Source organism: Labrus bergylta, chromosome 13 (genome assembly GCF_963930695.1).
Source record: "Labrus bergylta chromosome 13, fLabBer1.1, whole genome shotgun sequence".
NCBI classification, from domain to species: domain Eukaryota; kingdom Metazoa; phylum Chordata; class Actinopteri; order Labriformes; family Labridae; genus Labrus; species Labrus bergylta.
In genome coordinates this window covers 20,596,782-20,619,188 of record NC_089207.1, presented here as the reverse complement: position 1 = coordinate 20,619,188, position 22,407 = coordinate 20,596,782, and the positions used below count along the sequence as shown (strand labels likewise).

The 22,407-nt window shown below is 42.5% G+C and overlaps 1 protein-coding gene across 1 annotated transcript; it reads left to right on the top strand.

Moving 5' to 3' along the window:
• Nucleotides 1–9,527: 9,527 nt before the first annotated feature.
• arglu1a (arginine and glutamate rich 1a) lies at nucleotides 9,528–18,222 on the top strand. The gene is made up of 4 exons (XM_020635421.3): nucleotides 9,528–10,076; nucleotides 12,443–12,668; nucleotides 15,262–15,345; nucleotides 16,616–18,222. Exons 1-4 carry the CDS (start codon nucleotides 9,745–9,747, stop codon nucleotides 16,778–16,780), a joined length of 807 nt encoding a protein of 268 aa, XP_020491077.1. The 5' UTR covers nucleotides 9,528–9,744; the 3' UTR covers nucleotides 16,781–18,222.
• Nucleotides 18,223–22,407: the final 4,185 nt, after the last annotated feature.

The window sequence follows — 22,407 nt, the reverse complement described above, 5'->3', positions numbered from 1 at the left end:
CGTTTCCTGCACATAGTTATGGTTACATCTGTTTACATCTGTTAGTCCGATCACTGTCCACTTATATCTACTCTTTTTATATTTTGTATTTTAAGTTAAGTTAAGCTTTAAGTTGTATTTAAATTGACACTTTATATTTAGGTTAAAATGTTTCGTACTTGCACTGTTGTTAATTTACTGCTCTGTGTGCCTTTGAATTGCCCCCCGGGGACAAATAAAGTTTTTTGAATTGAATTGAATTGAATTGAATTGAATTGAATTGAATTGAATTGAATTGAATTGAATTGAATTGAATTGAATTGAATTGAATTGAATTGAATTGAATTGAATTGAATGCTTGTATATCTTTACAGCAGCAGGTAAAACGGCTCCCAGCATCCTTTTCAACAACCAAACACATTGTGATATAGTAGCCTATAGCGTCCCTGCTTCCTACAGGGGGGCTCGATGGGCGCTAACAGGATGAGCCAAAGAGCCAATAAAACCATTTTCCCTCCGTCTACACACAAACACTTCTTTAAACTGTTGCTGTGGGAGCTTCACAGCTGTGACTCACATCCACACTTTTCTTTCTTTTTTTTAATGATCTCGATTCATGGAGCGCTGGTTGCTTAGTGGTTGGTGCATGCACCCTATGGCTCCTTTCCCCATTCTCTCTCTCACAGATTTCTGACTCTATCCACTGTTCTGTCTTTTAATAAAGGCATAAAAAGCCCCCCACCCAAATTTCCTGATTCATGTTGCAACAAATAAAGATAAATAACAAAAAATGTCTCACTTAAAGATAAACTGTTTTATATCTCTAGCTGCACATGTCAACCATGACTACTTAACAACTTTATTGATTTACACGTCTGTGCTTTGTCTCCTGAACAAGTAAATAAATATCATAGCAGATAGTTCTGGCTGCCTTCAGTGTGTAACAGGCCATGTCCAAGTACCAAGTGTTGACTTTCAGTGTAAAATAATGAATCAATGCTGAAGTGCAAAAAAAATGCAGTTCCTCAAGAGTCCTATTGAGGCTGGCTGCAAAATCCAAGAAATACCCATTAGGTCCCAAATAAAAATGCTGACTTTCACAGTAGAAACAAACACGACTGTTTGTCAAGACTGGTCAAGCCTTAGAGTGATGCATCATTAGCATAATTAGGGGTGTGGCTGTGACTGAAAGGTGGGTGTAGTGGAGGAGTCTTCCTGGCCTGTCTCTGTTTCCAGATTGATTGAATCTTAGGTGGAGTTAACATTTCCAGCATGGTGACTGCCATCGCTGGGCTTCATAACGCCTCTTCAAAAACCACCGAATGACGTCCCTGAGACTACGTCCATGTTTTATACAGTCTATGCCAAAACAATGTGGCCATATGTTTCCTAGATCTAAACCACCTCTCAATGTGTTTGAAACTGTTGGATCTTAATGCATCCTAACCGCCTCCTGGCAACATTCACCACTGCACCCTGAGCTTCCTCCCTCTGATCGTCACACAACGAGACAGCTTCACTTTGCTTCTTAGGGCGAAATGTGTAGCAAAGTTTATAGCATAAGTAGTCCTCAAATCATACTTTGTGCTGCTCCTTCAGCGCGTGCAAACAGGAACTGAAGATGACGCAGATGAGTGAGTTAAAGGGATACTTCACCCGTTGAAACATGAATCTGTATTGACATTGGGTCATATATGTAGTAGAAATGTGAAATACATTTTGAAGTTGGTGCCTTCTTGACTGAGAAAAGGCAGAAAGTGTCTTTTTGGCTCATGTGGATGACAGACAACAACTCCCAGAATGCACAGCACCGCAGGCCACTCCCCCTGAAGCTAGGGTCCTCTATTTACAGACATTTACTACAACACATACGGCCTTTTGATGAAAAAGGCCGTATGAGAATGACAATGACAATGACAATCGGTGCAAATCATGACACATAGATATCAGGGCAGCACTTTCTTACAATTCTGCTCATCCCAACTTCATGTGGAAATTTTACCAAGGGGCCAGAAGGACAGGGTCTGGGTAAAGTTAGAGGTGGTGTGAACACAGCACAAAACATCTGCCACAAACTCCTGCAATCTGGTCTGGGAGACAAGAAATGGGAGGGGGGGGGGGGGGGGGTTAGGTGGATAAATGCAGGATGGCAAACTCATCTATTCATCACGGCTGTCTGTGCTTTGTGAGAATGACGGAGCAGCCTCTTTTCACTTCAAGCTGCTGCAGATGAGAGTTTGCTTGACAAAGCCTGAGGGGCACGGCACCTCGTTTATTCGGATGTACTCGTTGTTGCTTTTGAAGATATCAAACTAATAGAAGGCGTTTTGATGTCTTCATCATCCACGAGCCTTGACTAAGTGAACAACCAGTACAAGTCAAGAGAAAGGGGTTTCCTGAACAGCAGCCAAAAAAGTTCATATCTGAGAGGTGAAGCTGGTTTAAACTCTGAATTTAGAAATAACACTGCTGTGTTCAGAAGCAGCCAGCCAGCAAGCTTTACCTTCCCTTGCGAAATGCTTGCATAATGCTCTGATGATGAATTTGGAGTGAGGAAATGGCGCATGAATATGAAAGCTTGTTGCACATGGGCTTTTCAAAGAAAAACCCTTTGAGTGATGACTGGATGTTGAGTAAGACCTTCGCTGCTTCCTACTCGCCGGGTCTTGAGATTTCACACACCGACTGCTCGTCTCTCACAACGTCACAGTGACCCCAGGAAACCTCCATTGTTACAGTTGGGAACAGCAGCAAGCAAAGGCAAAGGATTGTGGGCTGTGTGTGTGTGTGTGTGTGTGTGTGTGTGTGTGTGTGTGTGTGTGTTTGTCGGCAGGAGGAGGAGGGGGATGTGTGCTTGTGATGGATATGTCTCTCTTCCTGTTTGTAGTTTCTCAGGAGTGCTCTTTTTCCCATGTTGTAAACACACACACACACACGCTCACACACACACACACCACCATGCTTTCTCTCCGTGCACACTGTGGAAGAAATGCTGGCGCAAGAGGAAGAAGAGGAGGGAGATGAAAGAGTTGCAGGAATAAATCTCAATCCCCTCAGACCAAAGGATATGCCAAAGACACGCTCAAGACGGTTGTAGGGTCTTTGGAGTAAAACACTTTATTCCCTCATGTTGTGACATTAGTCTGCAGCCTCCACATTGTGCGTTCCGGCACACAGCGTAGATCGTGTTCCCGTCGATCCTTTGCCCTTTCATTCAACGTTTCATTTGAGCAAACATGAGCCAAGCCTTCTGCGCTCACTGGCAGTTTTTAATTTCAGCTGATAATTGCTCTGATACCTAACCTTTGCTCAGTGGACTTCTGAATGGCAGGGCAGGGAGAGACCTCCGGGGTGCTGAGCCAAGACGAGAGGAGATGCAGACTCCTGGTCTCAGATGAAGATAGTGACAAGAGCTTAGCCAGATCAGCTTCCCCACCGGCCTTTACTTCAAACCCAACCTCTGACCTCTCCGTTTGGCCTGTCACAATCACCTGCCCTTCTCTTTCTCTCGTCCCGTTCAGCCCTCTCGAGAAAGATGATCCCGGGCGCTGACCATCACTTGTCACATAAACGTGGTGGTGACAGCCAAGTTCCCTCCGTGTCTTTGTCGCAGAGGTCAGCTCTGAAGCTCCTCTAACACTTAATTACATCTCTTAAGAGGAAGGGGACATGGCCGACACATGCAAAGCAGACCCGGGCTCTTCACACGCTTTGACACAAATAAATCGTCGAGAGAAAGACGTTAGGCATATGGTGGTCGGAGTGAATGAGCTGCTCTTTTAAGGGTTAGTGATTTTGAATTGAGTGAATGATCAGGATTGGTCGTTCTTGAGTAATGGTCAAGTCAGAGGATGGACATCTGGTCAGTGGATGTGTGGAGGACGTGTGGGCGACATTGAAGCAGAACTCAATTTACATTTCAAATCATGTTCATCATGTTCTTTACTTTACTGCTTTTTGGATTAACCTTTGAATTACTCTGGAGGACACAGCGATGTCCTATGATCAATACAAATAGATATAGATCTGGAAAGCTTTTGTTGGTCTGCAAAAATTAGGACATCATCTCGCATTAAGAGCACAGGATTCAGGCGTCTCGGCTACAAAGCAAAACCATGCATTTACAAAATAATGCATATTATGAGCTGCACAGAAAGACAAATGTAAACTGCAAAAGAAAGCTTTCACACACATAGAAATATAAAGTCCTAATTTCAAACACGTTATTCAATTATTAAAGGGAACTGAGCTGTACTGCCGACATAATGATGTATTTTTCCATTTGACAGCAGAGCCGTGGTGAGTTGCCATTACAGTTTTCAAAGTTGCTTAGAATTCTCTCAAAGCTAACAGATTAATAAACCATGTCCCTTATTGAGTTTGGATTTTTAAAGGGCAAAGGATTTGAACAGTAATCATTGAGACACAACTGATAGAAACATTATTTAATGAGTTTCTCAAAAGAATAGAAATCTTAACGCTGCTTGAACAGCATGTCCCCCCTTTTTTTGTAACCAGGGAATTTAGACGGGGGGTCTTTCAGTTGTAGCTCGCCTCTTTTTATGCCTGATTATATTGTGTTTTTGTAAAAGTGTAAAAGTTGACAAAAATCTTGGAAGCAACTTCAACACGTCAAAATGTTCATAAAAAATCCAATTTTTAGACATAGAAGACCATAATAGTAATTGTATTACACCTACGGTATCTGTAGGTATTTTAGTTTAAGATTTTGAATTCTTTACACATATTTTTAAACAGTTTGCAGTTTTTTGAATTGTTGTCTGGGGTGAGGGTGTTTCCTGGCACATGGTCATGTTGTTGCTGTTTGTTTTCTATTTATGTAAAGCCATTTGTGCTCCATCACCGTATGAAAATTGCTACACAAATAAAGTTTGATTGATTGATAAATGGGAGAAATATATACTGAATAAAAACATGGTCAGACGCTTAGCATGAACTTAGCAAAAGTTATGCAATTATAAATAAAAATGTTTTGAAGTGGTTGTAGGAGGTCTGTCAGCAGTTGGGTTTTAACCTGTTCCAAAATGTAAGCAAGCTCAAGATGCATGAATCCATTTTCAGGAAGCCACTCTGGAAAGGGCCTGAGGACAGTAAACGATGGGCCAATGGACCCAAAAAAACAACCTGTTGGATCCATTTCAAAGTTGCAACAACAAGCCAACAAGACCCTAACCAATGACCACATATCCTTAGTGACTAGGAAATGAGTGGACCAAAACTCGAGTCCGATCTCTGGATATCCTGATGTCATTGAAGTGCTCTAATAAGGGGGAGTAATGATTTGTGGCGATCAGTGTTCAGTGCTGTATAGCTAAGACTTCCTGCAACTCTCCACTCTCAAACACCCCCCTTCCCCTTCTGTCCTCTGTCCCTTCCCTCTCTACAAATCTCCACCTCCACCATTCTCCACCCATTGTATCCTTCTCTTCCTCACCTTTCCCATACCCAGCCCCGAGGTGAAAGAAGTGTTCTCATTCAGGCCAGTGGAGGGGGAAATCTTGCTTTCAGGTCCCCCTCCTCAATGGCTCTTTATGCTTGGACCCCTGGGCCATCAACATGACAATGTGACAATGTGGCGGGGCTTTTTAAAAGAGATCCTGTGTTTGTTAAGTGTTTTTCCCCCTGAAGAGCAACCACGGGGCAGGGTCAGGGGACCTGAAAAGTACCCATGAAAGGAGAGGGCCAACTTTGATCACACAATGTGAAAGGGATGGACTTTTTGATTAACTTGAGCCAGGAAGACCGAGTCCTAAGGAGAATCTATGCTTCAGTAAAATCCTTCAAATTGAACCTTTTCGGCTACAAGTTAGACTAACATGGAGAGTCCTTCCAAGACTTTAGCTCGATGGTACGCTGAACTGGCTTTACAGGAATGTAATGTACAGGAGAACTGTGACATTCTCCAAACTCATGATGGCCTTTTAGCTGTATGGGGTGTGAAAGGATGTTGACTCGTAAGATTATTGAGGGTTTATGTAAATTCCTGCACGTCAGTGGATTTAGTGAAAGCTCTACAAAAATGAAGCAGCATTATTACACCTTCAGTGTTAGCTCTGTTGTAGCAGTGGCTGCATGTAAACAGGAAACACTGTAATCTCACTTAAAACTGCATTATTGACTCGATGATTACCTGAAGTGTAACTCTCTGTGTTATACAAACAGTCCTGAGGGAACTACTACGACTATGTCCAACAATGTGAGAATACTAAAGAGCTTTATTCATGATGAAAATAAGAAGATATGTGTGCATCAGTGTGTGAAGTTATGTTGTTCTTCTGGCCCTTGAATAGAACTAAGAAATGAGCATCGTAACACCAATAATGATTTAATCAAAATTGAGAAGTAATGCAAAAAAATTTAACTCTATTGACATTTTGGCACAAATATGTGCTTAAACCTTGCGTACGAACGTTTGAAGTACAAATCTGGGATTCATCAATATATTCTTACTTGAATTTGTTCTTACTCTGCGAACAAAAATAGAACCTCCTCAGACCATGCATACGCACAAATGATTGACCAGCTTTCTCAGAAAATGTTTACTTAATCTTTCAACTAAATGCATGACATATTAAAAATACATTCAGTAAATAAATATAGCCTTTATAAGTATATATATTCAAAAAGGATATTTAAAACGTGAATTAACTAATGCATTGACTAAATGTAGTATTAATTAATAATGAAATGTATACCTTTTCATCTATAATCTAAAATCTTAAATCTAATTATCGATCACTCACACCAATAGCGTCACGAAAGATCGTATCTGTTCCCAAAACTAGCTGATTAATAGGAGCTTATTTAAGAGCATGCAGGGAACATACTTGATTATAATTTACGAATAAGAAAGTGTAAAGATCTAGCCTTGCTGAAAGATATTGCAGCCGGTGCCTTCAGAAGAGAGCGCATCAGACCGTCAAAACATGTTTGACAATGGACACCAGGCCCTCGACTACTCTCCTGTTTTGGTTTCTTTAAGCTCCTGACCTAACCCATATGGACTTTTACAATTTGCATCTTTTTTTCCATTTCTGACTGACACCATTTGGGGAAATTAATTTCCAAGTCTTTAGTTGAAGTGAATTTTACAACACTGTGTGCAAAAGTTCTTCACAGTTTCAAGGAAAAAACCACCAAAAGAACAAGAGCAGTACCTGTGACACAGACACCGTTAAGCCTCGACTGAGGTGTGATTATTGGTGACATATCCAAATAGTTTTTCCTGAGATTACCTCTGCAAGGCATCCTTTTAAATACGGATAAGAGAAATATGAGACCTGCTCTTTGAAACCCTCTCTAACAACCCCGTCTTCACTGCTCGTGTTATTGCTTCTCCTTTCACATTCACCCCTAACCACCCAGCAGCAACGAAGACAAACTCTGCAAAATTCTTTCATTTATTCCCTGATTCATGCTTATTTTTCCCACAGGAGCTGCACTGGAACGCTCTTCCTCTCCACCTCTGTGAAACACTTTCTATTATTCATCAAAAGGGAATTAAGGCACCTCTCTCTTCCTGTTACACGAGCAGAAAACAAGACATCTCTGTCTCTTTAACGCTGATTCGTCTCATCTCAGGGAACAGAAGGGTGGATCATTAAAATAAAACACAACCACAAGTTACTGAAAATTGATTCTTTGGCTTCCAGCAGAGTAATGACATAAAAGGGGAGGTAGGGAAGCGTTTCCTGGATGGATGAACCGAGACTTGCCCTCGATTTCTGGCTCTAAAATCACTTTTCTCTTTACTTGCGTATTTCTGCGGCGATGCTCACACTTAAATCTGACGACACAGACTCACAGATGATTGCACAGTAACTCGGTACAAAGGAGCTTTTTATCTGTGTGAGTATGCAAATGACTCAACTGACAACCTTTATCAGTTCACCACAGCTAAAAGTATTCTTGATCTCCAATTCAAGCTGCACAGCAGGACTCCATGTGAACAAATTATTCCTTTCAACTAAAATTAGACACGAGCGCTGAGAGCTGCAGGTAATTAGAAAAAAACAGATGACAAAAAATCCTTCTGTAGTCAGAACGCTTTCATTTATAGCCTGAGCGGCGTGACCTTTTTAAGGCTGATTCACAACGTTTTGAATTATGTGTTTTTAAATATAGTAATGCCAGTTTATTTTGAGCGCAGCACTCCGGGGAGAGTTATCACAATGGCCTCGTTTTACCAGAGTGGGATGGCAATCTTTTTAGTGCAGGACTATGTCATTGTCAAGTTGTGTGTTTTCTCTCTCTCTCTCTCCCTCTCTCTCTCCTGGTTCTGTCTGTCGGTTGGTTATCTGATGTTCTCGTCGCTATATTTACGAGCTCTGATAAAAGTGTCGTTTTAGGCCCTGAGCATGAGAATAACCTTGAGAGAGAATGAGAACAACCTTTAAAAATGGACACAAGCAAAGTTACATTGGAGTCAAATAGGGACAAAAAAAGGGCAGCTAACCAGTCCAAGGTAATGAACTATTTTTAGGATGTACATCGCTCTAAGATCAAGCGAGAGATAATGGTGCGTCCCATTTACCTCGGATATCGGAGCAGGGAATGGGCAAACATTACACTGTTCTCTCTGGTAATTTTCTAAGATAGGCAAAACATGTACAGTTTAGCAAACTTTGGCCCAATCCTAATTCCGTCCCCCTTGGACCTTCTGTCTTTCAGTGCCATGTTGGGCCCTCAGATCAGAGCTGCAAGGAAAGGAGTAGAAACCTGAGGAAGTAGACACGTCTTGTGTGTTTTTTAGAGCAGGAAAAAGAGGTAAACATAGACCAACTGACACTGTGAGCAACATTTTTTCTGAAATGTATGCACATATAAGGACAGGGGTTAATAAGAGACGATGCTTTTAATTATTTTAAAGAAAAGTCGAGCACAGCAAAGACAGGAAAGACTAAATTGTACATTTACACCATAAAGGACAGTTAGCCATACTTTGTACAAAATGAGGACATCAATAAACAAGTTAGAGAGTATACAAATCTGCTTCAAGGCCTGATCGCAACTTCTATCGGATACAGATTTGTTTAGAGGGTTGCCTACACAGATTAACATCCAAACATTATCTGTTTAGGGAAATGTATAACAATGCGAGATTGGGAATACAAGTTTGGAAAGGTAAAGGTGAGGACAGCATGACAGCTCAGTTAGCAGAGCTTGTTAAAGGTTTTAGGTTTGCTTGTGTAGACAACTTTTTATTGTTCAGTTAGCATATGGAAAGTTATTGAATGTCTCCATGGTTTCCAAGCAGTTTAAGTAGGAGTACTGAATTTCTGCAAATAGGCCTCTTAAAGTCACACTATCATACAGCCTTTTTTTATCACAGACTTCTACAAACACAGAGAGAGTATATCAGACGCTCCCCAGAACAAAATTACTTTTTCATATAATATATAACTATTTATTTTCACACAGTAGCCTGCATGAAAGTTTTTGGACTTCACCTTTCACTTGTGGCTGCATTTGACTGGGCAATCCCGAAGACCGCCGGAAAGTGCCGAAAGCCGCAATGCCTGCTGGGAAAATACAAACTCGACGAGCCGCCATCTTTCTTTGTAGTGAGTCCGTAGGGGAAAATAACAACCGATTCGCATGATTATTTCTGCTAAATAGAGGTGTTTGAGCAACTACACTTCATCTGGAATCATACCTGGCACGTTTGAAAAAGCAGCCGGTGTGGTTTTGTTAAGACACTGCTCACATTTTAGTCATAAAGGCACAGCAGGTTGGTGGTCAAACATGGGCCGCTCACGGAGCCGCAGCTCGTCCCGGTCCAAACACTCGAAAGGCAGCAAGCACAGCAAGAAACGAAGCCGGTCTCGGTCGCGGTCTAAAGACAGGGAGCGGTCCAAGAAGCGGTCCAAGTCCCGGGAGGCTAAAAGGAACCGTCGCAGAGAATCTCGCTCTCGTTCCCGGTCGACCACAGCGTCAGCCCGCAGAGAGAGAGCAGCCTCGCCGCCGGAGCGGATCGACATCTTCGGCAGGACGCTGAGCAAAAGAAACGCGCTGGACGAGAAGCAGAGAAAGGAAGAGGAAGAGAGACGGGCCGAGATGGAAAGACAGCGGAAAATGTGAGTGTAACTTTATTTGAGACTCGATGCTCGCCTGTGTTGTATAACCTTGGCGGATTTCAAGTGGGATTTGTGCTTAGCTAAATGCTAACTAGGCTAGTTGTGTACAGTGGTCATATAGAGCGAAGCTAATGCTAACAAGGTAGCCAACGTAGCATGCTAACAGGGCCTTGATACAGGAGCGATACATATCCCTGTCAGAGCTGAAAGCTGCACCCAAGGGACCGGCTCATCTTTTTAGGAGAACGACTGTTTCTTAAGGAAGATCAGAAACCTTCTGGATTTTTCACTTTTTGTTTTCAATTACAGTTTTGTTTCATAGATAGATAGGTAGATGTACCTATGTAGATGTAATCTGGGAGTTATTGTGGTGTTGCAGCTGCAAGTTTTCAAAGCCAAGAAATCCACCATAAATAGGCCCAAACAAAAAAAAAGTGTCAACTAATCTCAAGTGTTTGAATGCATGTAAACATACTTTGCAGAGCTGTACATGTACTTCTAACTTTAGATTCTGGTCCTGAATGATCTGGATTTGTTTGGACCAGAGAAGGTAGGTGGGTTTAAGGCATCCCAAAATGGCTGTTTTGGACGCCCCTCAGTTTGCCAGATATGAGAGCAGTTATCAGGTCAAACCAACAGGTGGTGCAGTGATGGAAGCGGGCAAGAGAACTGGTTCAGATAGAAGTGATTGTACCCGACCTAAAAAGCCTCTGCATGTTTCTAATAAGCTCCACGAGCAGAAACGTGCTCAAACTAGGATCAATATTGGAGATGCTTTTGAAAAATGGAGAGAGGTTAGAACACAGAAAGGTTTACAGACTGATGCAGAGCTGGATAAACACTGAAGCTTCAGTGTCCACCACACGGCAGGGAAAATTACTGGTAAAGTCAGAGTGATTCATTCGGCTGATTGCATTCACGCATGCAGCTCAACGAGTTTGGTGCAAGTGTGAAAGCACACCTGAACACTCTTTTTAACATTTGCCTTGCAAATTGGTATGTTAGCCAGTTAGAATGAGGAGATTTATCTTTAAAGATTAGTTTCCATAGAGGTACAGGACAGGATCAACAGAGCGTTAAGATCCTGTCTAAAGAGGCTGCCAAAATCAACACAACATTCAAGTTCTTCACAGTTGGTCTAAGGTATTTAAGGAGACCTTTAAAAGAATATAGTTGCAGTCTTACATAAAGCAGTGCACATGTCACAGTTCCCTTTCACTCAGTATTATCAGTGAAAACTTTCAACCATTTAACATATTGCATGCATGCTGCGGAAAAGCATGCTTTTAGTTTGCATGCAGATAAGCGGTCCATTGAGAGATTGTCAGATCAGCTGATTCAGCAGGGAATTTGCTGCTTGAGGAGTTGCTGTTAAGTGCAGCCCTGTCAATTCTGTGCATCATAAAAGTACTTCAGTGGTGTCACATTAAGACCACGACCTGTTTATTGTCTTCTGGCAGGTTCGGGTCTGTTGGGACAGGGAAGCTGCCATTGTGAAAGTGTGTGTGGTGGCCAGGGGCACACAGACACCTGAGATCTGAGCCACTGCACCACACCTGGCCTTCTAAGTGGTTCTCTGTTCCTGCGTAATAGCTGCAGGGCCACTTAACCAGGCATACAAATGTAAATATCATGTCACTGAGACTTGGTAGATAAGGAAGGACTTGGGCCTGTGCTGGGTAAGATCTCTGGTTTCCCATTGGCTCACAGAGTGAAATCAAATCCAGGGAGGGTACGTTGTCTGTTTACAGTTGTGCCAGAAGCAATGTGACAACATGACTCCCTACTCTTGATAGCTTCCTGTTCAGAGTGCATTTAAAGACCAAAAAGAACAATTTAAAAGTTGTTTCAACAAGCAGACATGATGGCAGGTAACCATCACTGTCAGTCAGCTGCTTAGCTCATGCATTCCTACAGGGGCTTGAGGCTGATATAGTCACATGTGTTATTGCTGGACTGAGTTATATGCAGCTAACCTGGGATTTGCCTTAAGCAACAATAGCTTAGCATATAATACATATGAGTGACTTGGATGAAAGGCGATGATTATTTACAATTATGTGAAGGAGTTTAAGCACAGGCTCCATACAGATCTTCATCTACCCTCCACACTTATGCGTCATCTGCTTTTACCATTTCAACAAGATTTTAGCAGGATTGCATTTTGAATTACCCAGCCTGAACCATTCTCTTGTGCAGGCTCAAACTCTCAATAGGGAGTGACCACAGTGACCCATAATTTTATGGCTTTGTGGTCGTCCCTGCTGAGATGGAGTAGTTCAAATGCATGAAGGCAACACCAACTTGCATGCTTTAACAACAACTTAAATTGAATTCTGTATGTCTACTGTCCTTCCCTCCTCCAGCCGGCAGCAGGAGATCGAGGAGAAGCTGATCGAGGAGGAGACAGCACGGCGGGTGGAGGAGCTTGTGGCCAAGCGGGTGGAGGAGGAACTGGAGAAGCGGAAAGACGAGATCGAACGAGAGGTGCTGCGGCGCGTCGAGGAGGCGAAGCGTATTATGGAGCGGCAGCTGCTGGAGGAGCTGGAGAGGCAGCGGCAGGCCGAGTTGGCAGCTCAAAAGGCCAGAGAGGTAACGCTCGGTCGTTTGGAACGAAGCCCCCTTCCTTCCCTAAATGCCTCCCCAATGCCTAAAACCCCAATCACCCTGCTCTGACTGGTGTCTCACTACAGGAGATGTTAGGATGGTGGAGGGACCTCCTAGCTCTCCTGACTGATTTTTACGAAGGGATCTAGCCATTGTGGAAACTTAAATGCAGGGAGAGAGGTTCAGGGCTGGAAAATAGCCTTTCAGCAGGGAAATGATGAATCCAGATTTAACACACTATAACCATCCTTTTTTTCTGCATGGACAGACAGTAGCTAAAGCAGATAGATGCATGCTAAAGAAAAAAAAACATCTCTCCCTTTTTTTGTGGTTAATGAGTTGTTCAACGCTAAAATATGGAGCCTAAATTTTGCCACCATAAACTTGTCATCTGGAGGGTAGTTCATGAATTTCTAGTGACAGTGTTTGCCATGGCAGGGTAACAAAAAGGACTGATTTCATGTTTTTGATCCCCTGGATTGGTTTGATCTTTTGCTTTCCGAGTTGTAAGCATCTTTGTTGATGTCTTTAATCTTTTTCCTTTAAGGTGACACTTTTGTTTTACAGTCTCTGTACATCACTGACAACTTTCAAGCGTCCCCAATGTCTAAATCTTACAGCCCCTTCTGAAAATATTATATATTATATGTATGCCTGGCTTTTCATTATTTCTGATACGAAGCCCCTTCCTGTAAGGGTCTTACGTTCTTAGAGGAACCATCTTCGGTCTCTTCAAAGTAAGCACAGGCTTAGAGAGAATAAAGGTAGACAGCAGTCTGCGCCCCGCCTCCCTGGGCGTCATTAAGAAAATGGGATTTGTTTACACTACAGTCATAATGTATTGTGAACGAGAGGGGGCAGCTAAAGCCTAGTGACCCCAACTTGCACATGGAGCAGCCAGTGGCTCGGTACTAATAGGGTGAGAAATGTAGTCCAATGGCACCTCCTGGTCTTTATCGGTCATCTCTCTCCTGCCTTATGCTCTGTCTGCATGCTACCATTCTGCTCTGTCTGATCCTCTGACTCTCAGCCACGGACAGTGTTACAGTGTGTAGGACCTAGAACAAGTATTCTGCTGAAGAAGCTTTCAGCGAGATGCCCACAATGTCATCGACAAGGCAGCCGATCAATCTTGACTCTGACAGGAGTTTTAGGAACACCAGTGGAGGTCCATGTCTCTTATACTCTGATATTTAAGATCAAATTGAATGTGTAGAAAATGTTGTTTTTTGACTCACAGACAGTTTGTCCCGCACAGGTTTTCTTTACCAGCCCACCCCCCACCCCCCCTTTTTTTTTTTTTTACACATAATGGACTGCTACATTTCCTGTTTACTGTCTGACGAGGTTAACTTTCTCAGGTCTAACCTTTTGATCTGTTCATATTTTTTCTCATATTTATGATTTAAAGATCTTTTTCTCCTCAGAGAAACAAATGTTCTGTGTTTTGTACTCACGACCTGCTTCTCCTATAGGGTTGCTGCCACGTTTGATATTTTTTTTATCTGTAAATACATTTGTGTTGTTTTTATTTTGGACACACATCTCACCAACCTTCCTAACTAGCACTTGACCTGAGCTGGCCTGCAGCCTTTCAGCTCAGCCTGTGACTCATGTCCTGTACTGTAAGTGTACCGTGGTCCGGTCCTCCTCGAGCACACACAGACACCACTTTGTACTGTACTCTCCTTCAGTCTGCTATCGTCTCAGTGGGGTCTGAGTCGCTGTAAAGAAAGGAACAAAAAAACTATTAAAAAAAAAAGATTGAGCTGTGGCTGCAGGCTAAGAGGTACAGAGATCAGAGTTATAAAGAGGAATGCCGCGGGCGCGGTACGGCAGAATACCCCTCATACCTACGTACCCACCCACCCACCCCAGGAGCGCTTCTCTGTCTCTGCAGGGGCCACACAGTCCGGACGAGACAGTAAATATTCAACCGTTTAATGCCGAAAGCTTTCACCAGTTGTGTAGGTACACAGGCAAGGAAAATGCGTAGGTATACGTGCATTGGTGAGCCAAAACTATTCCCTCCTTTATTTGTATCCTTTTTCTCTTGCTTATAATGATGTTTAAAAACCAGCACATGTATTTTCTTCTAGATTGTACTGTCTGTCATTTATATCTGTCTTCTATCTGAGTGTGATGAGTGGGTCCCCACCCCCCCCCCCCCCCCTTTTAAATTCATGTGTTTTTAAGTTTTAATGTGAGCGCCCAAAGTGTTAATTTATTTCTAGGAGGGTTTTAAACAGCAGTAGAGGGAGGGGGGGAAAGTAGCGGGTTAATTTCCCCCCAGTTTATTTATTCTTTTCGCCCCATTTTTTTTTTTTTTTGTATTTTTAAACCAATTTGAGCTGACTGCAAAGAATGCCGCAGTGTGGTTATGTGCGAGAGGCTAAACAAACTTCTCTGTGGTGCAATAAGTTAGTTTTTTTTGTGTGTGTGTCTGTGCTGGGGTGGCGAGAGTGTGTGTGTGTGTGTGTGTGTGTGAGACAGTTAGAGGGCGTGTATGCGTGGACATAACATGCTTTGTGGCTTTAGCCTGTTCGTGCGCTAACATGGAACTGTGTCACCCGTCTAGGAGGAAGAAAAATCTAAGCGGGAGGAGCTGGAAAAAATCCTGGAGGAGAATAACCGCAAGATCGCCGATGCCCAGGCCAAACTGGTACGCCCTGCTGTTCTGCTTCTTTTTCGATGCATTTGTACCATTTCTGTCGGATTCATAACCCTCAATTTAGCCGCTTGTGCACGCTGCCTCGGTCACATATGAAATGACTACAAGCATTCATCCACTTTAATGCAACGCTCTATATGTCGTCAGAAACAAAACGGTGCTTGCAGAATATAAAACACAAATATGAGGTTGTTTTTCCTCCCTGAGTCACTTTTGGGATTTTTAGAGCTGATCCTCACTAAAGATTTTATTTGTCAGCTAATCGTCACACAGTTTTATTCATGTATTTATTCACACGGTGTGTTTTTTGAGGCTTCCGAAAATAGTTTGAATTCGAGGCCTGAGTAAGGGAGCATTGTGATGATACATTCCAGAGAAATAAAATACCTTTATTTGCCTTATTGAGCTTTACAAGCAAGCACACAAAGTGGACTCCCTGTTTAGACACTGCTGTCAGCACAAGTTGTGGTGATGGTTTTGAATTTGCAGGGAACCTCCAGAGAGGACCCTGAACATTAATTTCAGAAGAGTTTAAACATAATCCCTTTAAAACTCTGTCCCTGAGATGGAAATCTGTCAGCTTTATTCAGGCTCATAGCTGCTAATTAGCTAGTTAGCTTGTTATATAGCACTATGATACCTTGCTCACTATGTCGATCGATCGGGGGTGGTGGGTTTTCTTATGCAACTTTCCAAAAACAGTAAACAAAGCCGAACTCATTTTAACATTATACGAATAAAGAAATGAGTGTTAATTTAAAAGGTAACTCCACTGATCACCATCCGACTTTTTAGTCTGTCAGTGCTTGTCGCAGGAAAACAAGGACACGTAATGCCTCTGTCTTTGTGCTGTTAAAGTCACTAATGTGTCTTTCATCATCAATCCTCAAGAGACTGAGACCTTGAGGCTTTCACCACAACATGACCGAATAACTTCATAGTCCTTTTGGCAAGAGCCACTTCTATTGAGTGCCTTTGAATTGATGCTAATCAGTCGTGGTTAACAATCCACTGGGTTTGTTTTTCCTCATGGCTATATGAGCTTAAGTCTGACTAATTTGCAGCACGGTGTTTATTCGATTCAGGCGAGCTAACAGCTGCACACAAAAGAAACGCAGACAGTGTAATGCTGAATCTTAAAGGGGGGGGGGTGTGAAGAAAATGCCAGCAAGTCTGTGTGGGCTCTTGGTTTGCAGGATTATTGTTTTCTGTCCCTGCCTGACCTCGTTTGTTTGTTTGTGTGTGTGTGTGTATCCGACAGGCCGAGGATCAGTTGCGTATTGTGGAGGAGCAGAGAAAGATTCACGAGGAGCGCATGAAGCTGGAGCAGGACCGTCAGAAACAGCAGAAGGAGGAGCAGAAAATCATCCTCGGGAAGGGCAAGTCCAGGCCCAAGCTCTCCTTCTCCCTCAAGGCCACCGAATGAGACTGCTCCCCCCCTGCGTCCTGCCTTCGTCTCCCAATCCTGCTCTCCCTCCTCATCATTCGGACCCCGCACTCCTCCTCCTCCACCTCCTCTGTAGAACGCTCGCTTCGTTTTGGAAGTGCAGAAGGAATGCCGAGGAAAAGGGGTGTGACCCTGTGTGTAAACGTCCCTGTGAGGAGCCATGTTGATCTACCCGGCCTTGAAGAGGAGGCAGCTCTTCTCCCCCTTGAAGGACCTGACTGCTCCCCCCCCTCCCCCACCATACTTCCTCCTCCCCCTCCGCACAGATGACTCTTGTTTGTGCTTTTTTTTTTTTCCTCGGTTTTATTTTTTAGGGAACTTGAACTTTTGATGTAGAATGCTATAACATGTCCCCTCAGTCTTAACTCTGGTGTAACAGCGAGTATCTGTGCGCCTGTGCTCTTCTTCTTACATGTCCTTACAGCCAGCAAACTACAATAGACGTCGCCCCCCCCCCCCGATCTAGAAGAAAAATGTGACTCTGTCTGGTTCATCTTACTGTAAACGCTCATGTGCAGCTTGGGAGTTGTCCTGTGGTTTCCCGTTTTGATTTCTTTTTTGAAAGTAATGTTTCCAAAGTGGCTGTCGCAGCCTTTAAAAGCACAGTGAACTTCCCGTCCAGCTGACAGGTTTGTTTGTGTCTTCCACCGTCTTGACTTCTTTCACTCATGCGATCTGTTCCCCGTTAAATATTCTCCGCTCTGGCGCCGTTTGTTTTTTACGTTTAAAAAAAAAAAAAAAAAAAAAATGACTCAAGAAGGATGACGTCCTGCGAGGAAAGAGTCAATCTGGAGTTTAGATTTATTAGCATTTTTTTGCCGTGCAGGTGGACTCCACCTCGACACCCAAGCTGCCCATGACTTGACCACAAACCTCCCGACAGGATAAGTGTCCCGTCTATGACGAGTGGCCCTGTGGGGGTTATGGAGGAGTGAGAGAGGACACTTCCTGTATGATGTAATGTTAATAGCCTTGCTGTGATGTGCTGACTCCCACTGACCCCCTCCCCCTCTTCAGTTCCCTTGAGTTGTATGAAATCGATCCAATATCAGAAAGTCACAGTAATGCTTACGAGTTGAATGGGACTGTTTTTTTTGGGGGGGAGAAACTCTCGAGCGTACAGTACGTGCTCTGTCCCCGAGTTTTGTCGTAGTGAATTAACTTTGGTGACTTCGCTTGATTCGTAGAGGATGGACAAGTTCAGGTAAGATCAGGTTTGAGGTCAGCAGCAGTACGAGAGAATGAGAAAGTGTGTGTGTGCGCGTGTGTGAGGGAATGTGTGTAGTTGATGCTGCCGTGCTGATCTCAGGTGGGTATACAGACTTTTTGCTAAATTGTGGGAGTTTAAATTTGTCATGTAATTTCCCCCCCGATTGTCAAGGGACTGAACAGTTGAATAAATCCATTGAATGCCTCCACTCTATCTGACCACGCTGCTCTTATTCATCATTATTTATTCATCCACAAACATTTAAACAACAGTCGAGTTACAGCTGCTTAAAAGCAGGGTTGGTCATTTTTGAAAACTAGCATGAAGTCCCTGTACTGTACATTTGCTTCATCAGCTCCACTTTCAGACTCCAGCTGCTGCCGTTCAGTTTGTTTCCAGTGAAGTGAAGACTGATGCGACAAAGGCTAACCAGAGATCAGCACAGACGCACCCGCTCCTCCCCTCCTCCTCCGGCTCCTGTTCATTGGATTACAGTTGATGACAAACAACATCAACAAACACTCAGTGGTTCCAGTAAGTGCTGCACTGAGGGTCAGGTTTAATGGAGGACTCCAAACAATCCAATTGGAACTGTCAAAACACATCGAACCCTCGTCGTTAACTTCCAGGGGCTTTAAGGAACAATCGCACACTTCAGTGTTTCTTTTCAGAGTCATGCTCGAGCCCTGCAAAGATTTTCACCCCAATGAATTACAACACATTTTACAGATTTATAACCTGGAATAAAATCTTATTATGGCTTTTAAGCATTTTGCAAAACCCGCCTGCAGACTAAAAAGTCGACAGCTGGTTAGTCAAGTTAGTTTTTATGTTCTTAAGCATTACAGGTAAAACCATCATTGTAGTCAAGATCACAAGAACTGAGACCAGAGTGCTCCAAGACCATGACATTTAGGGATAAAAGCCAAGACCCTAACTGTCACTGAAAAATCCTCGTCTTGTGTGCAGCGGATGTGTCACTCACTTAGACCGTAACACCGGGAATGCTGCGGCTGTAACTGGGGGAAATTGTAAATTGGAAGCTATTTGTTCTTTTAGAAATAAGTGTTTTCCTTCTACTCACAGTGATCACATGGAAAAATAGCCTCTCAGTGGTGGTCTTAATTTTAAATCTGGAGTCCGCCCAGTATGAGGCTGAGACGAGACCGAGTACAACTGCTTTATGATTCTGAGACGAGACCTTCAAAAAGTGCTCTTGATCTTGATTGTGAGTACTAGAACATTATGACTTAAAATAAATAGTTTGTATGTAATTATTGTCTCAGACACGCATTTATACATCCAGCCTCCACGGCCTTACATGATACCGTGACCTTTGACCTTTCAGGATCAGAGTGCAGTGGAGTAGGTCAGTTCATTATCAAAGACCGGGAGAAGGAAAGCTAAAGTAAAATAAACACTAATAAAACCGACTATATTTACTGCTCACAGTGGTTAGTGTTGGTCCTTTACGTGTAACTGTATCAAATCTATTTGAATGGATCTGTACATTTTAAACATGACAAAGTGGGAGGGGAGGAAACACTTCTGAGTCGTGCAGAAATAAAACTATATTTTATGTGTGATAAAAAATGGTATAGTTATATTTTAAAAAAAGACTGGAAGATATGACTAAAACTTCTCATATCAGTTGATATTGATAATTATCACAATGAATATTAAATCATTTTTTCCAAATCTGATTTTTGCTCCTGAGTTAAGTTGAAGACACCAGATGGTTTATTGTGGTTTGATTATTCTTTTCTATCAGAACATGACAAACTCTACTCGAATACAGGAGAATTTCACCTTCATAAGCTCAGTGCACGTAGCTGGAAAAACCTCTGATGTGACAGTTTTGCTGCTGGGGAGTCACATATTACCGGACCGGTGCTTACTGAGGGACCACTGAGGGTGAAGGTCTAAGTCTCGTTTGTTTAGTCATTTCTTCGGTGTGGTCTAAGGGGTCATTTTGTTTCAACCGGTGGAAAAAGGTTTGTGGTGTTGACTGTTGTAGCCTCACATCATGTCATCGGGTGTAATTAAAGGTTCGAATCCATCAAACGTGAGTTATGTTTATAGTGAGAAAAATTAAAAAAATATCGCGATAGTTCGTTATCATTTTATCGCCCAGGCCTGTTAACACTGTTAAACAAAAGAAAAGAAGCATAATGACAGAATTGGGTGTAACCTTTTTACAGTTTTGTATTTTTTTTAATGAAGTGATTTTAAAGAGAAAGCTGGACTCGTTATGAACAAACAAATTAGTCATATATGTTGAAATAAAAAGAAAATAGAGAATAGCTTTGGTTCAGTGGGAAATTAAATATTAGGATTATTGTTTTTAGGTCAACAACAGGAGAGCATTTTCTGTCTTCTGGAGGAAACAACACTTTCATTTCAAGCCTCGAAAATCTTTGAGGTTTTCCTCCTTTACATGATGTCGAGATACAAATCAACACTTGATTTTTCGCCTTTCAGTTAAAGATCAGGATATTTGTCATTAATAATTTACAAAGCTCATTATTCTCATCTCTCTCTTAACAAGTCAAAGCCTACCTCCTAGTTTTCTGTACTTTCAAAACAGACGCCATCAAAGTCCATCAACACCTCTCAGATTTCCCCTAAAGAGGAGTTGGAACTCCCGAGTGGGATCAGGACGCCCCCGGACCCCGGCCTCAGGAGCCCGACGGCTCCTGCTCTCCGCTCTCTGAATAAACACTCTGCCCCGCGGCCTGCGCTCTCTGTGCCTCCCCCCCCCCCCCCCCCCCCCCAACCCCTCTGACAGACCAAAGGCCTCTTTATAAAAAATCCCTGTGTAACTTTTTAATTATTTAATAGAGATTTTACATTTATAAGAATTTTGGAAATAACATTTTTTTTTTATTTTGCTGAAGAGAAATCTCTGCCAGATAGTTTGCTGTTTGAGCTACTTCTGATAATAATAATTATCAACTCATCTCATTAATAGACTTTAATTTAAACATTTTCAAACTGTCTTTGCGTTTCATTTAGCCTAATTCAATTATTCAGTTTGAGGAGACTGCACTTATCAAATCAGTCTCACAGGGTCAACAACTGTTAAAGAGCTACAACGTCTTTCCTGTTTGCAAGTGTCAAGCTCTGAGATTCACAGATAAGTGTGTGTGTGTGTGTGTGTGTGTGTGTGTGAGAGAGAGTGAATCGGGCACATATGCAGGAAAAGACGCTCCGTAAAAAATCTGTCCCACGGCAGCATGACTGACGTGTTTTTAAACCGCGCGAGGCAGGAAGGAAGAAATTCAAATTAAAAGAAAATATATATAGAAACTTCAAAAAACTTCCTCTGAGATGTCATCCACACCCGGAGACGAATGAAGGGACCAAAAAAAAAACTAATTTAAAGAGTGATATTAAGTTGGAACAAAGATGTTAAACCTTTAAAAATCGAACAGATAAATGATCCTATAATATCTTCGGTCAGAATTTAAAATATTTCTGAGGCATTTTCAGCCACTTTTAAACTCCACACAAACACATGAACAGATTCTAGAGAGAGGGAGAAGAAAAACCGCAAAAGAAAACTACTTTCAAAATCTGTCTGAAAAGTTATTTCAGACAATCCAAGTCGTCCCCATAGAAACACTAAGGCTACATATTATAGGTCTAATGCCTTTGAAGGATTTCTCCTTGGGCTGCAGCCAGGGAAGAAACCCAAACACTTCAATATTTAGAGAAAGTTCCGCAGGGGCTTCTGCACATGTCAGTCTGTTAAATACATTTTCCTTTCAGCCGCCTCTGAATGAAATTAATCTAAAAAGTTCACGCTGCCGCAATAAACATCCAGCCGGTGTGTTGAAAGCTCGCTGCGCCTCGGTGTTGATTCCAAAAAGAGAAAAAGGAGAGAAGAGTTAGAGATAGGAGCCCTCAATTATCTGCCCGGTGTTATAACCTACCATCGTGATTATCAGCTAAGCAAACAATCAGCCCCCCAATCCACAGCGGCGGCCTCTAAAGGAACCACCTGATCGAATTAAGTCGTTGGAAAGTGTGAAAAGTTCACACGTTACCTGCGCGCGCGCACCCTGGGCTGTATAACCTGCAGCTGGAGAGTGAGAGGTGTGCGCGTCAAATTAGAGGCCATTCACTAAAAGTTCACAGTTTGCTCCAAGTGTCAATGTGTTCCCTTTCAATTAGGACTCTGAAGGCCCTTTAGTGCATCTTAAAATAATGTTGAATAAGAGGACAATGCGCGAGGCCGAGCGATGTCGATAATACTGATTTTGATTATTCCTTAAATGTGGAACAATGCATGGTGACTTTTTTTTTAAAGTAAACAGAACATGTGAATTTCCCTCCATTTCATGTGACTATATGATTTAAAATACACACAATATTCTGTTGTATTAGATTTGAA